The sequence below is a fragment of the Heliconius melpomene genome, chromosome 20 (assembly GCF_056956725.1).
Source record: "Heliconius melpomene rosina isolate 202511_hmr_F chromosome 20, ASM5695672v1, whole genome shotgun sequence".
NCBI lineage: Eukaryota > Metazoa > Arthropoda > Insecta > Lepidoptera > Nymphalidae > Heliconius > Heliconius melpomene.
In genome coordinates this window covers 6,694,995-6,709,125 of record NC_140408.1, presented here as the reverse complement: position 1 = coordinate 6,709,125, position 14,131 = coordinate 6,694,995, and the positions used below count along the sequence as shown (strand labels likewise).

Genomic DNA, 14,131 nt, shown 5'->3' with positions numbered 1-14,131 from the left:
CAATGAATAATTTTCTAAATATATTGTTAAAAGCTACCTTGGCAACTATTTAATTTTTTTAGGAAATGAACTGTGTTTATAGCTTCACGCCGAATCCCGCAAAAAGCAGAGGGAACTTAAAAACCTCGTGTTAACAAACTTCCCATTTTCCACCAAAAGAAGTCGCACGCTTGTTCCCTTGGCCCATAACTGCAGTTTTTTTTAATATTATGGCAGAAAATTGTTTATGAAGGAGTAAGTGCGTACTCGAATTAAATTCACTTCTGTTACTTGAGGCAAAGAGAGCGTTTAGAAGACATAAACTCTCTTTTACTGCATATACCGGGATATCATGGCGGAAGCGAAGGCTGGCTGAACGTGCCGAATGCAGAATTTAAGAGACCCCACTTACTGGTTTCGGACGGGTAGGTACTTATCGATTTCGGGGATGTGTTCGGGCTTTGCTCTGGCAATTTCCCACTTAACCTAGTGCTCCGGTTGTATTTCCTTTTCTTAAAAGGGTAAAAGCCTTTCAGCTTAGGCTTTAACCTTCGGTTAGTGACTAATGACTCGACCCAGGTTTTATATACGCGCTTGCAACTCAACACGCATTGCCTCCAGAATTCGACAGAAAGTGGGGAACGGAGTGTCTTAACACTAGGTTCCCTCTGCCTGCCCTGCTGTGTGCAGGATACAGCGTGAGGCTAATTTTTATTTTTATATTAATATAATCTTTAATAGAGTAAATGTAAATCATTACATTAAAACATTAATTCATTATAATATTTAAAAGAAAACTACGTTTCAAATTTTGAGTGATTCTCGCTACATTACGATTGCGAGCCAGACAAATCGTGATAACATAAATCAATTTTATTTTTAAGAACATCACCCGTCAAGACAAGTTATTTCCAGCTTCAGTTATTAGGTATATGTTCAGTTCATAACGCACGTCCAGTATAAAATCATTTTAGCCTTGTGTAATGGGAATGATAAATATTCGTTGATTTATGAGGTGGATTACACAGAGTAGAGTACTTCAATTCATAGTTCTTATTTACTTAGCAGATTATATTATCATAATAATCATATTTAAATATTATATAGTTCATGTACTAACGTACGTAACGTATTTAGCTTGTAAATACGTTACGTACGTTAGTACATGTTAGTATGTAGCTTGTAATTTAGCTTATATTTAAAAAAAAAGTTAATATATTTTAACATACATCCATTGTTTCTTAAAATTATAATTGTTATATAATTTATATATATTTATAACAGTTATATAATTCGATGGAAAATGGATAACGGAATGTCTTACCATTTAGGTTCCCTCTGCGTACCCTGCTGTACATACATACCTATAGCGTGACGCTAAAACAGTTATATTTTAATTCTCCTAGTACGCTAAACGAAAACATCTTAATTTTATCTGAGGAACTCTAATGAACTTCCTGTGCATGTACATATATCACCAATGTAAATTAAAAACGCGCAACGTAATTAGCTCTAAAATCCAAGTTACTGATATTCTATTTCACGTATTCCACCCACGTTCTGTCTCGTTTGTTTACAGAATTGCACGCCTGGGAAATAATATGTTTTAACGTGAAATAAATGCTTTCATCCGATGCTATAGCCCAGTTGGCGTTTTGTTGTTTGCGATTCGGAGCTTTATCTCGTATAGTCGCTTGCTAGATTAAAGAGTAAAAATAGATGATAGACAACTGAAAGTTTAACAAATCCCGTGTGATACCGCTTTTGATATTGCGTGATGATATGACGGCCTAGTTAATAATCAATGTTTTAGAATATATTTACTATTTATACATTGTAGAAATTGTATTGAAGATTCATATGAAGTTCTATTTATATAATCTTAAAAATATTGAGATGGTCGTGGAACAGGGGCACAAGGGTGTGACTGGAACGCGAAGGCTGCGGGTTCGATCGAATCTTCACTCGAGGGAATGAATTATTATTCGAATGAATGAATGTAATGAATAAATTATTATTGGGAGGGATGGAGGGAAGAGGGTTGTCTGTCCAAGAAGAAATGCAAACACTGTGTGGCTGCCTGTGAGGAAAGAAAAAACAACACGTAAAATATTCAATTTTTTCCATATTTTTTCTTAAAATATATTTTTGTAGACATTTAATCATTGAACTTGTTTAGACTACTTGTTTATTATTTACTTAAATATTTAATATAATATTTATCTTAAAATAAAAATCACGCTGTATTCCACACACAGCAGGCAGAGGAAACATAGTGTTAAGGCACTTCATTCCATGCTTTCCGCTAAATTCTGGAGGCATTGCATGTTCAACGCCGCATTTTTGCCTTAACAGGAGAGCCAAGAAACGGAAATATTTTTTTTTTTCTCAGATTTATCTGCAATCAATTACGTTCAGTACTTTTAGCAGATGCGATGAAGATGTTTTAATCGCTTTTCGAGTGTGTCCTCCAGTGAGGACATCTCCTCTTTCCTTAGCAACTTAAGATGTCTTTCCTTTTAAGTCGTTTTTGATAAGAAGGTGTTATTAGCTTTGCAGCAAGTTCATTGGGATGGGCTTCCAGCCTCCCCTTATATTTATCTGTAGCCGACAGGATTTCTTCCTTAATGGTGTTCATTTTTAGTTCTTTATGTATTTCGGCATTGGTAACAGGCCATGGTACTTTGCATATAGATCTGAGTATTATATTTTGCATTTTTTGCAGTATTAAGACATTAGAATTGCTACAACTGCCCCACAGTTGTATGCCGTGAGTCCATACAGGCTTAAGGATTGTTTTATAAATCAACAATTTATTATCAAGAGATAATATACTGTTCCGTCCAATCAACCATTTGAGAGTCTTGTATCGGATGTTATGTTCATCTCTTTTACTCTTTACATGGTTTTTCCACGTCAAGTGCCTATCCAAGTGCATTCCCAGGTATTTTACTCTATCTGTGTGTGGGAGAATGGTTTGATTTAGTTGTACGGGAGGACAGTCGCCTTTTCTAAGGGCGAAGGTGACGTGTACAGATTTTGTAACACTAGCTTTTATTCGCCATTTGTTCAGCCATAAGGAAAGAAACGGAAATATAAATTTAAATAAATATTTCGTACCCTATATTACTGGGGATCGAACCCATTACTATTCGCTTTTAGAGTCACACTTTGTGCCTCGCAGCCAGAGAGATTACCAGAGAATTATCATCTATCATCATCATAATACATTCGTTTCGAGTCATGCGTTACCAGCGCCACCAACGTCAGGATTAGCGTTTTCTTCCTATTGACTTTTATTGTCTGTGCTTTGTTAAATGATTTTGACATGTCAGTTAGACTGTCACTTGGTTGTTGTTCTTGTGTGGTCTGTGGTTGATATATTTTTGTTTATATATAAAGAAACAAAATAAATTTGATAATTTTTAAAACTGAGCTAAATGTAGTGATACAAAATAAAATTATATATATTATTAATTAAGTTATGAAAAATGGATAACTATATTGTTATTTCATTTGTTGGTGAAGGATCATTTGGTCGAGTTTTTAAAGCCAAACACAAAAACACAAATGCATTTGTCGCACTAAAAGTTATACGCAAGGTGTGATTATTTGTTATTTATTAAAATAAACAATAAACTACATGTTGATATATATAGTTGTGCATATAACTTACATTCCTTTTTTCCGTGTTTTAGAAAGGCCGTTCTTCAAAAGACCTTAAAAATTTAAGACAAGAATGTGATATACAAAGACAATTGAATCATCCGAATATAATTCGTATGATAGATAGTTTTGAAACAGAATCAGAGTTAGTTGTTGTTACTGAATATGCTGAAAAAGAGTTACATAGTATACTCGCAAAAGAAGGATGCTTAAGTGAAGAGCAAGTTAAAAATATAACATGGGACTTAGTGTCTGCATTATACTATCTACATTCACATCGGGTTCTCCATAGGTAAAACTAATATGTTATTTTAGGTTTTTGCTTATTATTAATTGAGTTATTTGCTATATTTCGAAGCAGACTGAGCTGACAGTAGAGTGTAGTGTCAAGACACTGTATTCTCTGCTCTCCACCTAAACTCAGAATATTGAGTGACAGAATTACTGCAATGTGTCTAGAAAAAATAATTCCCCTGTGTAGGGATTCACCCCATGATTATGTTAATAGTCAAATACATTGCTGCACCACATGCACCGCTTGTAGATATATCATTGATTTGGTAAAATATTAGGATATTTTAATTTTAGAGACCTAAAACCTCAGAATGTGTTATTGGATAGTACTGGACGAGCAAAGTTGTGTGATTTTGGACTTGCGCGTATCATGACCAATGCTACTCATATACTTACATCAATAAAAGGTACTCCATTGTATATGGCTCCTGAATTAATTGATGAGAAGCCATATGACCATCAGGTGAATTATTACTTTGTTGTTTTACATTTGTAAAAGATTGTTAAAAGGGCACTTACTTTTTTTATTTAATGGTAGAACTCAATGAAATTCTTTCCCCATTTCATTGAGTTCTATCTCATTCTCATTCCCGATAGTAGGAATTCAATCCATAAGCATTGCATTTTCAGTCTAATGCTGCTACATCACCACATCTTTATTTATCACTTTGAAACATTAAATTAATAAAAATAATATGCTTACTTAGACAAATATGATGTCTACCAGATAATCTATTTTTTTTTTAATATATATCAATTATATGCATTTTTTTTTTATTTTCTTAAACAAAACACAAATCATATAATACACACTACATATGTAATAGTTACTTTTACATATGTAGTGTGTGAAATTCTTTCCCCATTTCATTGAGTTCTATCTCATTCTCATTCCCGATAGTAGGAATTCAATCCATAAGCATTGCATTTTCAGTCTAATGCTGCTACATCACCACATCTTTATTTATCACTTTGAAACATTAAATTAATAAAAATAATATGCTTACTTAGACAAATATGATGTCTACCAGATAATCTATTTTTTTTTTAATATATATCAATTATATGCATTTTTTTTTTATTTTCTTAAACAAAACACAAATCATATAATACACACTACATATGTAATAGTTACTTTTACATATGGGTCTGAGTATACGTGTATATAATAAAATTCCGCAGTGTATTCTTAGTTTGCCACTACAAAAATTTAAAATATCTGTAAAAAAAATTCTAACAAGTAAAGCGTATTACACTGTTCAAGAATATCTAGAGGATAAGCATGTATGGAATTAATGTCTATTGAATGTAATGCAGGATAGCTGCCAGCTAATGTAATAGATTGTACCATTGATTTTGAAAAGAGCAACTGTTGAGTTTCTTGCCGGCTCTTCTCAGCAGAACTGCCTTCCGAACCGGTGGTAGCTTTTTGTTCATATGTTCATTCGACGATTCAAAAGTGCTTATAATAATTGCCTATTTGAATAAAGAATATTTTGAATTTGAATTTTTTAATTTTTTTACAGGCTGACTTATGGTCACTAGGGTGTATTGTATATGAACTCATGGCTGGTCAACCACCATTTTGTACGATGTCAATTTGGCAGCTTGTCCGAATGATTAGACATAAGCCGGTGCAGTGGCCCAGTTTTATTAGTGCAGATGCTAGGTCCTTTTTACAAGTAAGTTATTTTATAAAACATCACATGGCACTTTGTTAAAGAAACATAATGAAATGAGTCAATGAAAGCATTCCTCTTAAAGGAAATAATAAGATTGTAATAATAGAAACTTTTTAGATTTTTAAATCATTTTAAGATGAACATTAATGAATTTCATGTTCAATTGAGCCAGATTTGACCAAGTAATAATAATATTTCTTTGCAATGCAGGGATGTTTCTAATCAATTTATTATTAAGTTCACATATTACATTTATAATAAGTGACAATGTATTACATTTTTAATATTTAGGTGTCTATGATGATAAGATATTTTATTTTCACGTTTTATATGGTTTTTATATATTGGAAAGGAAATTCTTTATCCAAATTATTTGCTTATATTTTAGTATTCTGTACATTTTTGGAAACTTGACTCTTTGTATCAGAGTGAGAAAATAAAAATTTTAAATATTTCATTCCCCAGACTGGGTATCGAACTCACATCGTTGTACCTACAGTCACATTTCTGTACCACTGCTCCACAATGGCCTTCATCCTTATAGGATGGTAATAAAGTTGCCTTTAAAATACATATATTAAACATATTCTTAAATTTAATTTTGGTTACAAGTCAAAAGGAAATACTTTCAGGGTCTACTTCATAAAGATCCAATAAAGAGAATGAGTTGGCAGCAGATCTTGGAACATCCATTTGTATCAGGCCATGTTCTAATACTTCCCGAGGATAAGCAAAGTGATTCACCGTTTACTAAACCTTTGACCTGCAGTCAGCAGGAAGCAAAGTTTTTACAGACTGAAAAAATTAGTAAAAATACGAAGTAAGTAATTATTTATTTAAATAATTATCTGTAGCATATCCCTCACAAAATCTCCATTTCCCTCTTTCTGCTGAATTCTGGAGGTATTTTATGTTGAGTGGCAGAACTCAATGATGGAGTATAGTACCAAAAATTATTTAAATTAGTTCAAATTAATAAACTTGCTTAGAGCCTACAAATCTTAAGCAAACAATATCAAATTATTATTCAAATAAACACATTATATTTTTTACCAGAAACACTATGGTCGTAGGCGAAATTAAATCTGAAAACCGGGAGCATGATGTAAGAAATATCCGTGGAGTTATGCAAGCTATGGAATGCGTTCCAATGTCGGACGATGATAGCGTTCGAGCGACGAGCGCCTTCAGTGTTAGAGATAGTCTCAAAACTGACGACGAGGACCAGTCACAGCCTATCACAGCAGCAAATGCCAAACTATTACGTCATGAGTTCAATGTCATGAATAACTCTAATCTTGTTGTCTGCAACCTAGAAAGAAATATGGCACAGTTAATGGCAGCCAATCAAAAACATGACTACAAAATACATAAAATCGAGGAAGAAAAGCATGATCCTCCAAAAGAAACTCTAAAAGAAGAACCACTTGTTAATAAGGATGAAAAACAAAAGCCCAAATCGACAGAAACTGCCTCCCAAAGCTTAGAAAATCCCAAGAGTTCTACCAAATGTAGTAGTGAAGTGAGTTCAGGCCTAAGTAAAAGTGTTCCGCCGTCATATAAGCAAAAGCTTTTACAATTTTCCAGAGATAAATTAAGATTTGGTAGTGGTAGTAATAAACTGACCAGAAGTATTAAAAGATCATTTCACTTTAGTAGGAGTATAGACAAGAATAAAGACATGCAAAGGCGAACAAGTGAACCGACTCTAGAAATACCTAGCATAGTCCAGAAGAAAGAAGAACCTAGATATAGCAAAGAAGATAAAGATGAAGATGTTGAGAAATCAGAAATTATTCATGATACTGCTAATGATAAAGAAGTTGCTAATAATGATTGTGTCATGAATATAGAAGAAAAACTGGAAGGTATTTTTGTTTTGTATTATACAATATGTTAAAACAATATGTTTTATGTTTAATTTCAATATGCTTACATGTTCATACAATTATGGAAATAATATAATAAAGCTTAAGACTTACTGACATGTCTTCATGTAAGGTAGATCCATTTTTCACAAACAATCATTTTTATATATATAGAAAGAAACATCATATAAATTGAAATAACCAAAATATTTTTTATACGACAGCATATTTTTGTATGCAAAAATATATTTTATTTTAAATAAGTTTTGCTTTTGACAATTTTTTTTTATATTCTTTACGTCATTATTTTTATTTGATTTTGCAGTTAAGGAGCCTTCAATTATAGAATTGGAAGAATGGGAAGCGTTTCTAAATTCTAATATTACTGAAGTCATGGAAGGTGATGTTGAATCATTAACACAGTTAAATATGGTAAGTTCTCATTCTATTAAAAAAAATCCAATTGTCACTATGTTGTTTAATGTTCTATATAACGTAAATAAATCTTTTCTATTTAAACTAAAATATATTTTTTTAATTTATTTAATTTCTTTCATATTTTGCATGTTCTTTTCATTTAATCACTTACATTCGCACACTCGCCCCTGCGCCATGACGCACGACGTTTCATTAATTGAAAGTTATTTTATCAGGTAAGCATGGTAGTAGGGGTGGTGGGCGTGGCCGCGCGCAGTGACAGAGGCGCGCGTGTGTGCGGCGCGGTGGCGGCGCTGCTCGCGCTGCCCGCGCTTTCCCACTCACTACCCCGGCACACTCTACTTAATATACAGGATGTATGTTTATTTTTTACAGATTATCTTATTATTTTCCTATTTTTATTATAAAATAAATAAATAAATCAGTTTCACACTGTATTCGGCACGCAGCAGGGTAGGCATAGATAACCTAGTGTTAAGAACTCCGTACCCCACTTTCTGCCGAATTCTGGAGGCATTGCGTGTAGAGTGGCGGATCTCAACACCGTGCTTTGCCTCGACACCAGACCGAAGAACTGAAAATATAAATTTAAATAAATATTTCATTTCCTTGAGTGGGGATTGAACCCACAACTAGTCGCGTTTACAGTAACACTGTGCCCCTGCGTCACGACTGGCGTCAACAACTGGTCTCTTTTTATTGGAAATATATTGTAAACAAAAATCAACGAAATTACTTCGAGTTTCCTAGAAATGAAATGTATTAAACATTGCAAATAATGCATTACTTTTTTACACGGAATGAATGGCTTACCCGGTACAATCTCTCCATATTAGGAAAACGTATTATTTACTTATGATTGCTTATTCACTTATTTATTGAAATTGAACTTATTGAAGAATTTATATTTTTTTATATAAATTATGACGCCAGTCGTGGAGTTATGCCCGTCATAATCGTGTAACTAAACGCGACAGGTTGTGGGTTCATTCCCACTGGAGGAAATAAACTGTTCAATATTTTCAATTCGGTGGAAAGTGGAGAATGGAGTGTCTCAACTTTAGACTCCCTTTGCCTACCCTGCTCCATGTGGGATTCAGCGTGAATGTGAAAAAAAAATTAAAAAATTATAATTTTTACTTCCTATATGCTATAAAAGACAATTTACAATTACTTTTCTTATACAATCTAAGTAAACATTTACATCAACAAAACAAATCGTGTTATCTGTCGCAATAAATTTAAATTTATATAAGGCATTTTATAGGGACAAGTTTTACACTAATTAATGTATAAGAAATATTTTGCGTATTGATAAATTGGTTGTATTATGTAACCAGGTGTACCTCGAGGCGAAAGTTGTTTACAACTTCGTTGCGGCCGTAAACACTCTCGTGAAAGACAGGAAACATGCGGATGAGGGCACCGAAGACAGGTAACAATGTTCTTGCATATTTTTCTTGTGACTAGTACATATTATTGGATTTTTTTTTGCTTTTTTGTTGAAATTAACAATATACACATATCGGTTTTAAGTGGTAAACCCTCTTAAATTCGTGTTTTTATGTTTTTTTATTTGAATATGTAAAAAATATCAAAAAATTGACCTTTATTTCATTTCATACAGTAGAGATGAAAAATAAACCCAACACTGATTAATATGTTGTATAATTTTTCTTTACTCTCTTGTCTCTTTCTTTACTCTCTTGTCTCTTTCTTTACTCTCTTGTCTCTTATTCTTTTTTTTAATCTGCATCGCTGTAATTCTCACAGCCCCTGCCCTACCTGGCATTGGTGAATTCTTATGTAGGTAATAATATTAGAAAAAGAGGGACGGAGTTATGCTTTATGAAAAAAATATTTATGTTAAGAGTGCAAGGTGTGGGGCGGATGCTCGAGGTGTGCGCGTGGCTGTGCGTGCGCTCGTGCCGTGCGGTGCGGCAGTTCGCCACCGCGGTCGCCGCCTACGACGCGCACCCTGTATTTACATACCTTTTGACTTGTGAGTTTTTATTTATTTATCTATCATTGCTGTTTGTACATGGAAGATATGAAGACCACTGTATGAATTATCAAAAACTTAATGTGACGAAGTTGCAATCACAAATTTTAGTAAGTCTTAAATTAACAATTACTTGACAATACTATTTATCTTAATTGAAATAACATGTTTTATGTTGCAGCTTTAACACCCAGAATAGCATTAAACATAGTGGGTGTCCTCATAACGGTGCTACAAGACCTCCCCGAACACGCTGACGTAGTGGAAAAAATACTCTTCGACAACGAAAAGTTTAGTTTTCTCAAACTTTTAGAGCAGTCTAGCGACGCCTTAAAAATGAGAGTATGCATTCTCATAAGTTTACTTTGCACATTTTCCTGTACCGCTTTCTCAGCTGCGATGGAGTCGAAGTGGACAAAGAAAGAGAGCGAAAGACTGGAGGCTCTACACAGTCATTGTAATGTTACTTTAAGTAGGGCCGCGCGGTTAGCCACTAAGGAGCTAAGTAACATGCCGTTTTATATGAGCTAGTTAAATTGGATAAACTAAGAATTTGTAATTGGTAGGTAAGGTATTATTTTTAATAAAACTTCTAATCAAGTCATTTAGTTGAAAGTTTGTAGTACTATTTGAAGGAAACGGATTAAATCTGTACCAATTGTTTTTATCTTATCAGTAATGTCATGCAAATTTCGCGTATCCATGAATATGTATTATTATATAATTAACGGAATTATATTATTACTATTCTTTCACATAATATGGTGAAGGTGTAATTATTTGATATTGAAATATTTTTCGATTCCGTCCACTCTCAATTTAAGAAATGAAATATCATCCTGCAATTATTATAAAATAACCACACGAAATCATTATTTCCTAATAAATTATTACATCTATGGATTCCTTTTAAAAATTGTTGTAACGTTTTTGCTTTTATTAAAATCTATTTGAAAATTCTTTTGATCACTATGAAAATTGCTACAAAATTGCTGTTTTCGACCGATGCCGCGGGATGGCGCTAGTTTGGCTGGCTGGCTTGCGCGGGAGTACTGACGACAACGCAGCTTACTAGTTACTATGGCGCGGTGCGCGGGGTGCGCCTATCATTCACTTTCCTTATGTCGCGTCGCAGTTACACCGAAATATGTTTAGTCAAAGTTTCCTTTATTAAACGCCTGTTATAAAGTCCACTAATTTCAACCCCAACATTGGTCCTTCGGCCTCTACATGCGCCTGCGGCCTCTATAATTGCTGAAACTTTACTTTTCAATGTGGGTTATAGATAGATAGATATTGTCTTTCAAATGATAATATTATTAGAAATGATAAAGTTATTAGAACATGAAAGTAATACAGATAAGTAAACAAAAATATGTATAGTTCATGCGGGTGAAGCCGCGAACGTGTTGCTAGTCTATATACTTAATATATCCATACATTGTTATCACTAGGTGGCCGGAAAATGTATACCTAACATATCAACTAGTACAACATTGTCCCCATCTTTACCGCAAATTCCTAGAATTACATAAATATTAAAAAAAAAAAAAAAAAGTGAGGCTATCGTGGCGCAGGCGACAAGCGTGCGACTGTAAACACGGCGGTAATGGAATCGATTCTCACTTGGAGAAATGAAGTATCTAATATTTTCATTTTTCTCGCTCTAGTAACGTGGCTAAGCGCAACGTTGACTTCCGCCACTCAATACGCAAACACCTCAAGAATTCCACGGCAAGTGGAGAACGGAGTTTCTTAACACTAGGTTCTCTCTACCTATCCTTCTACATGCGGGATACAGCGTGAAACAGAAAAAAAATTATGAAGAGAATAGTTTGGTTACTTATTCAAAAAAAAGTAAACAAATTTATACATTATATGTAATACTCTAAAGAAATCCAAATCAATGGAGTCAATAATTTAATTTAACATGAATTTAAATATGAGTGGACATTTAACAACTCACTGCAATAAGTACATGTGTTGGAAACTTTTTTATACCGTTTGACTCACGAATGTGAAAGATGTAAATATGTCGAAATTATTCTTCGTTGAATTATTTGTCACCCCAATTAATTAGTATTTATTACAAAAGATTTTTTCCACATGAGTTTTTGTTAGTCGGTTGATTCACAGTTTATAGTAGGAGATGCGTAAAAAAAATTGTTTCTTTAAATTTCTAGCACCGTTTACTTAAATGTGTATAAAATATTTAGAATGTTATAATTTTATTTAATAAAAAGCTGCGCGTATTAGTATTATTATTAACTAATGCGTAAATATAGTGATGAAGTTTATTGTAAAAAACATTTTTGTCTTTTTTTACAGGATATTTTTTTGCATACCTTAATCAGATAATCTAATATTAGACAAAGCGAATTCAAAATATATATTTTGTTAATTTTTCTATAAAAAAATTGTAAAGACCCCAATATTTATAAAATGTATTGCAAATTTTTATAGTATCTATCAATTTGCTACTGGTGCAGCGGTCAATGAACTCTGTTGCACTATTAAACTGGTGGCAATTCGAACTTACAGCCTGCTTCACAATGACGTCACCCAACGAGATAAAATAGAGGGAGTGGTAACTACTTTGTCGAATTACTATGGCTGTATAACTAGCGATCTGCCTTGGCGTTGACTTTATTATAGACTAGCGACATGCTTGTGACTTCGTCTCCTTGAAAGTGATGTACATTTTTTATTTATGAACCTTTGATCCATTATGTAGTAGTTAGAATACACTTAAGGAATAGTTGATCAAAACTATGATCCGAATGAAATAAAACTAATGTCAACTAAATGTTTATCAAATTTCAATGGTGTGTATTTAAATCGGTAAGCGGCCGTTTCTGAGATTAACGTGCACAAATGCTCAGAGCAACTGATAAACATTCCTTTCATTAAAATCATTCTTTCGGGTCTTAAATTTTTTCTCATAATACGTCTTCCATGTACAAAAAGCGAGAGCGAAGTTACATTTTTATCATATACTGGTGACCTCCCTCGCGGCTTCGCCCGCTTGAACTACATAATTATTAATTTTCTAAGCATTACTTTCGTTTTCTAGTAATAATATGTTTTTTTTTAAGTCTGTACTTATATAGAAAAGTAAAGTTTCAGCCAATTCAATAAAACATTTATTTATAGCAATTTGGTAGCAAAATTAGAAATAAATAAATTAGAAATAAATAGTTAGCACAGAAATTAAATCGGCTAAACTTTCTGAGAACAAACTACGTTATTATTAAAAAAAAATATTCCGTGTACGGATCGTTCCGTTCGTCCGTTACGATTTTATTATAAGTATAGATATAAAATACAAAATCCATCTCGATGATTTTAAATATATTTGTAATCGTGTTGATGATATTTCATTGCGCTATTTCGTAGAGCAGAGAACGGTGTATTTTTTGTTGACAACGCACGTAAATAGTATTAATCGAATGATTCCCGCGTGATCCCGTTCTCGAAATAATAGGAGACTCAGTGTTGTTAATTTCACAAGCTTTCACAAGATCGAGATTCTAGATAGTTTCCTAATTACAATTGATGTCGAAATAACTATAAAAACTCAGTAAATACTCCTATATTTTTTTATAAAAACGGAATATAGGTATTTACTTTCCATGTATCTCTGAAGAACGTTTATGTTTATAATTACACATTACACATAGTATTTGTTGGATAGAGAATGAAATAATTTGGTGGATATCGTAGTGTCTTGACTATCAGCCAACTTTGCAGAAAGAAGTATGAAGCTGTTTTTTAAAATAATTTACGAGCGCTGTATGCTACAATCTACAACTTACTTATTTTTATGTTTAAGATATATTTAAAGTAAAAAAGCTTTTTGTAATACGAATCTCAATAGTATATTTTTTTGTTATAAAAAGAGTTGTGCCATAAGATATTCCTTGAATAATAAAATAATTGTCATTACTGTATTGTTTTTTTTTTATTTTTTCTACCTTTTTTAGAAATAATAGTGTTTATAAAATATGCAAATATATTGTTTTTAAACATAAAAAAAACGATGAAATAATAACGAAATAGCCAATTCATAAGCCACCGATATAAACATTTCAAAATCTCAGGATCAATGAACGCTGAATAGTGTATGGCGATTACAAAACACGATAACGTAATTTCGGGTTAACCACGACAAGTGCGATAATGCTAGTGATGCATCTTGTGCA

General features: G+C 32.9%; 1 protein-coding gene across 1 annotated transcript; it reads left to right on the top strand.

Annotated features, from left to right (window-relative positions):
* Positions 1-3,316: 3,316 nt before the first annotated feature.
* fu (STKc_STK36 domain-containing protein fused) lies at positions 3,317-13,879 on the top strand. The gene is made up of 11 exons (XM_085205197.1): positions 3,317-3,581; positions 3,678-3,937; positions 4,234-4,402; positions 5,466-5,621; positions 6,254-6,441; positions 6,678-7,489; positions 7,815-7,921; positions 8,143-8,283; positions 9,268-9,362; positions 9,799-9,929; positions 10,111-13,879. The coding sequence occupies exons 1-11, from the start codon at positions 3,471-3,473 to the stop codon at positions 10,458-10,460; spliced, it is 2,520 nt and encodes an 839-aa protein (XP_085061323.1). The 5' UTR covers positions 3,317-3,470; the 3' UTR covers positions 10,461-13,879.
* Positions 13,880-14,131: the final 252 nt, after the last annotated feature.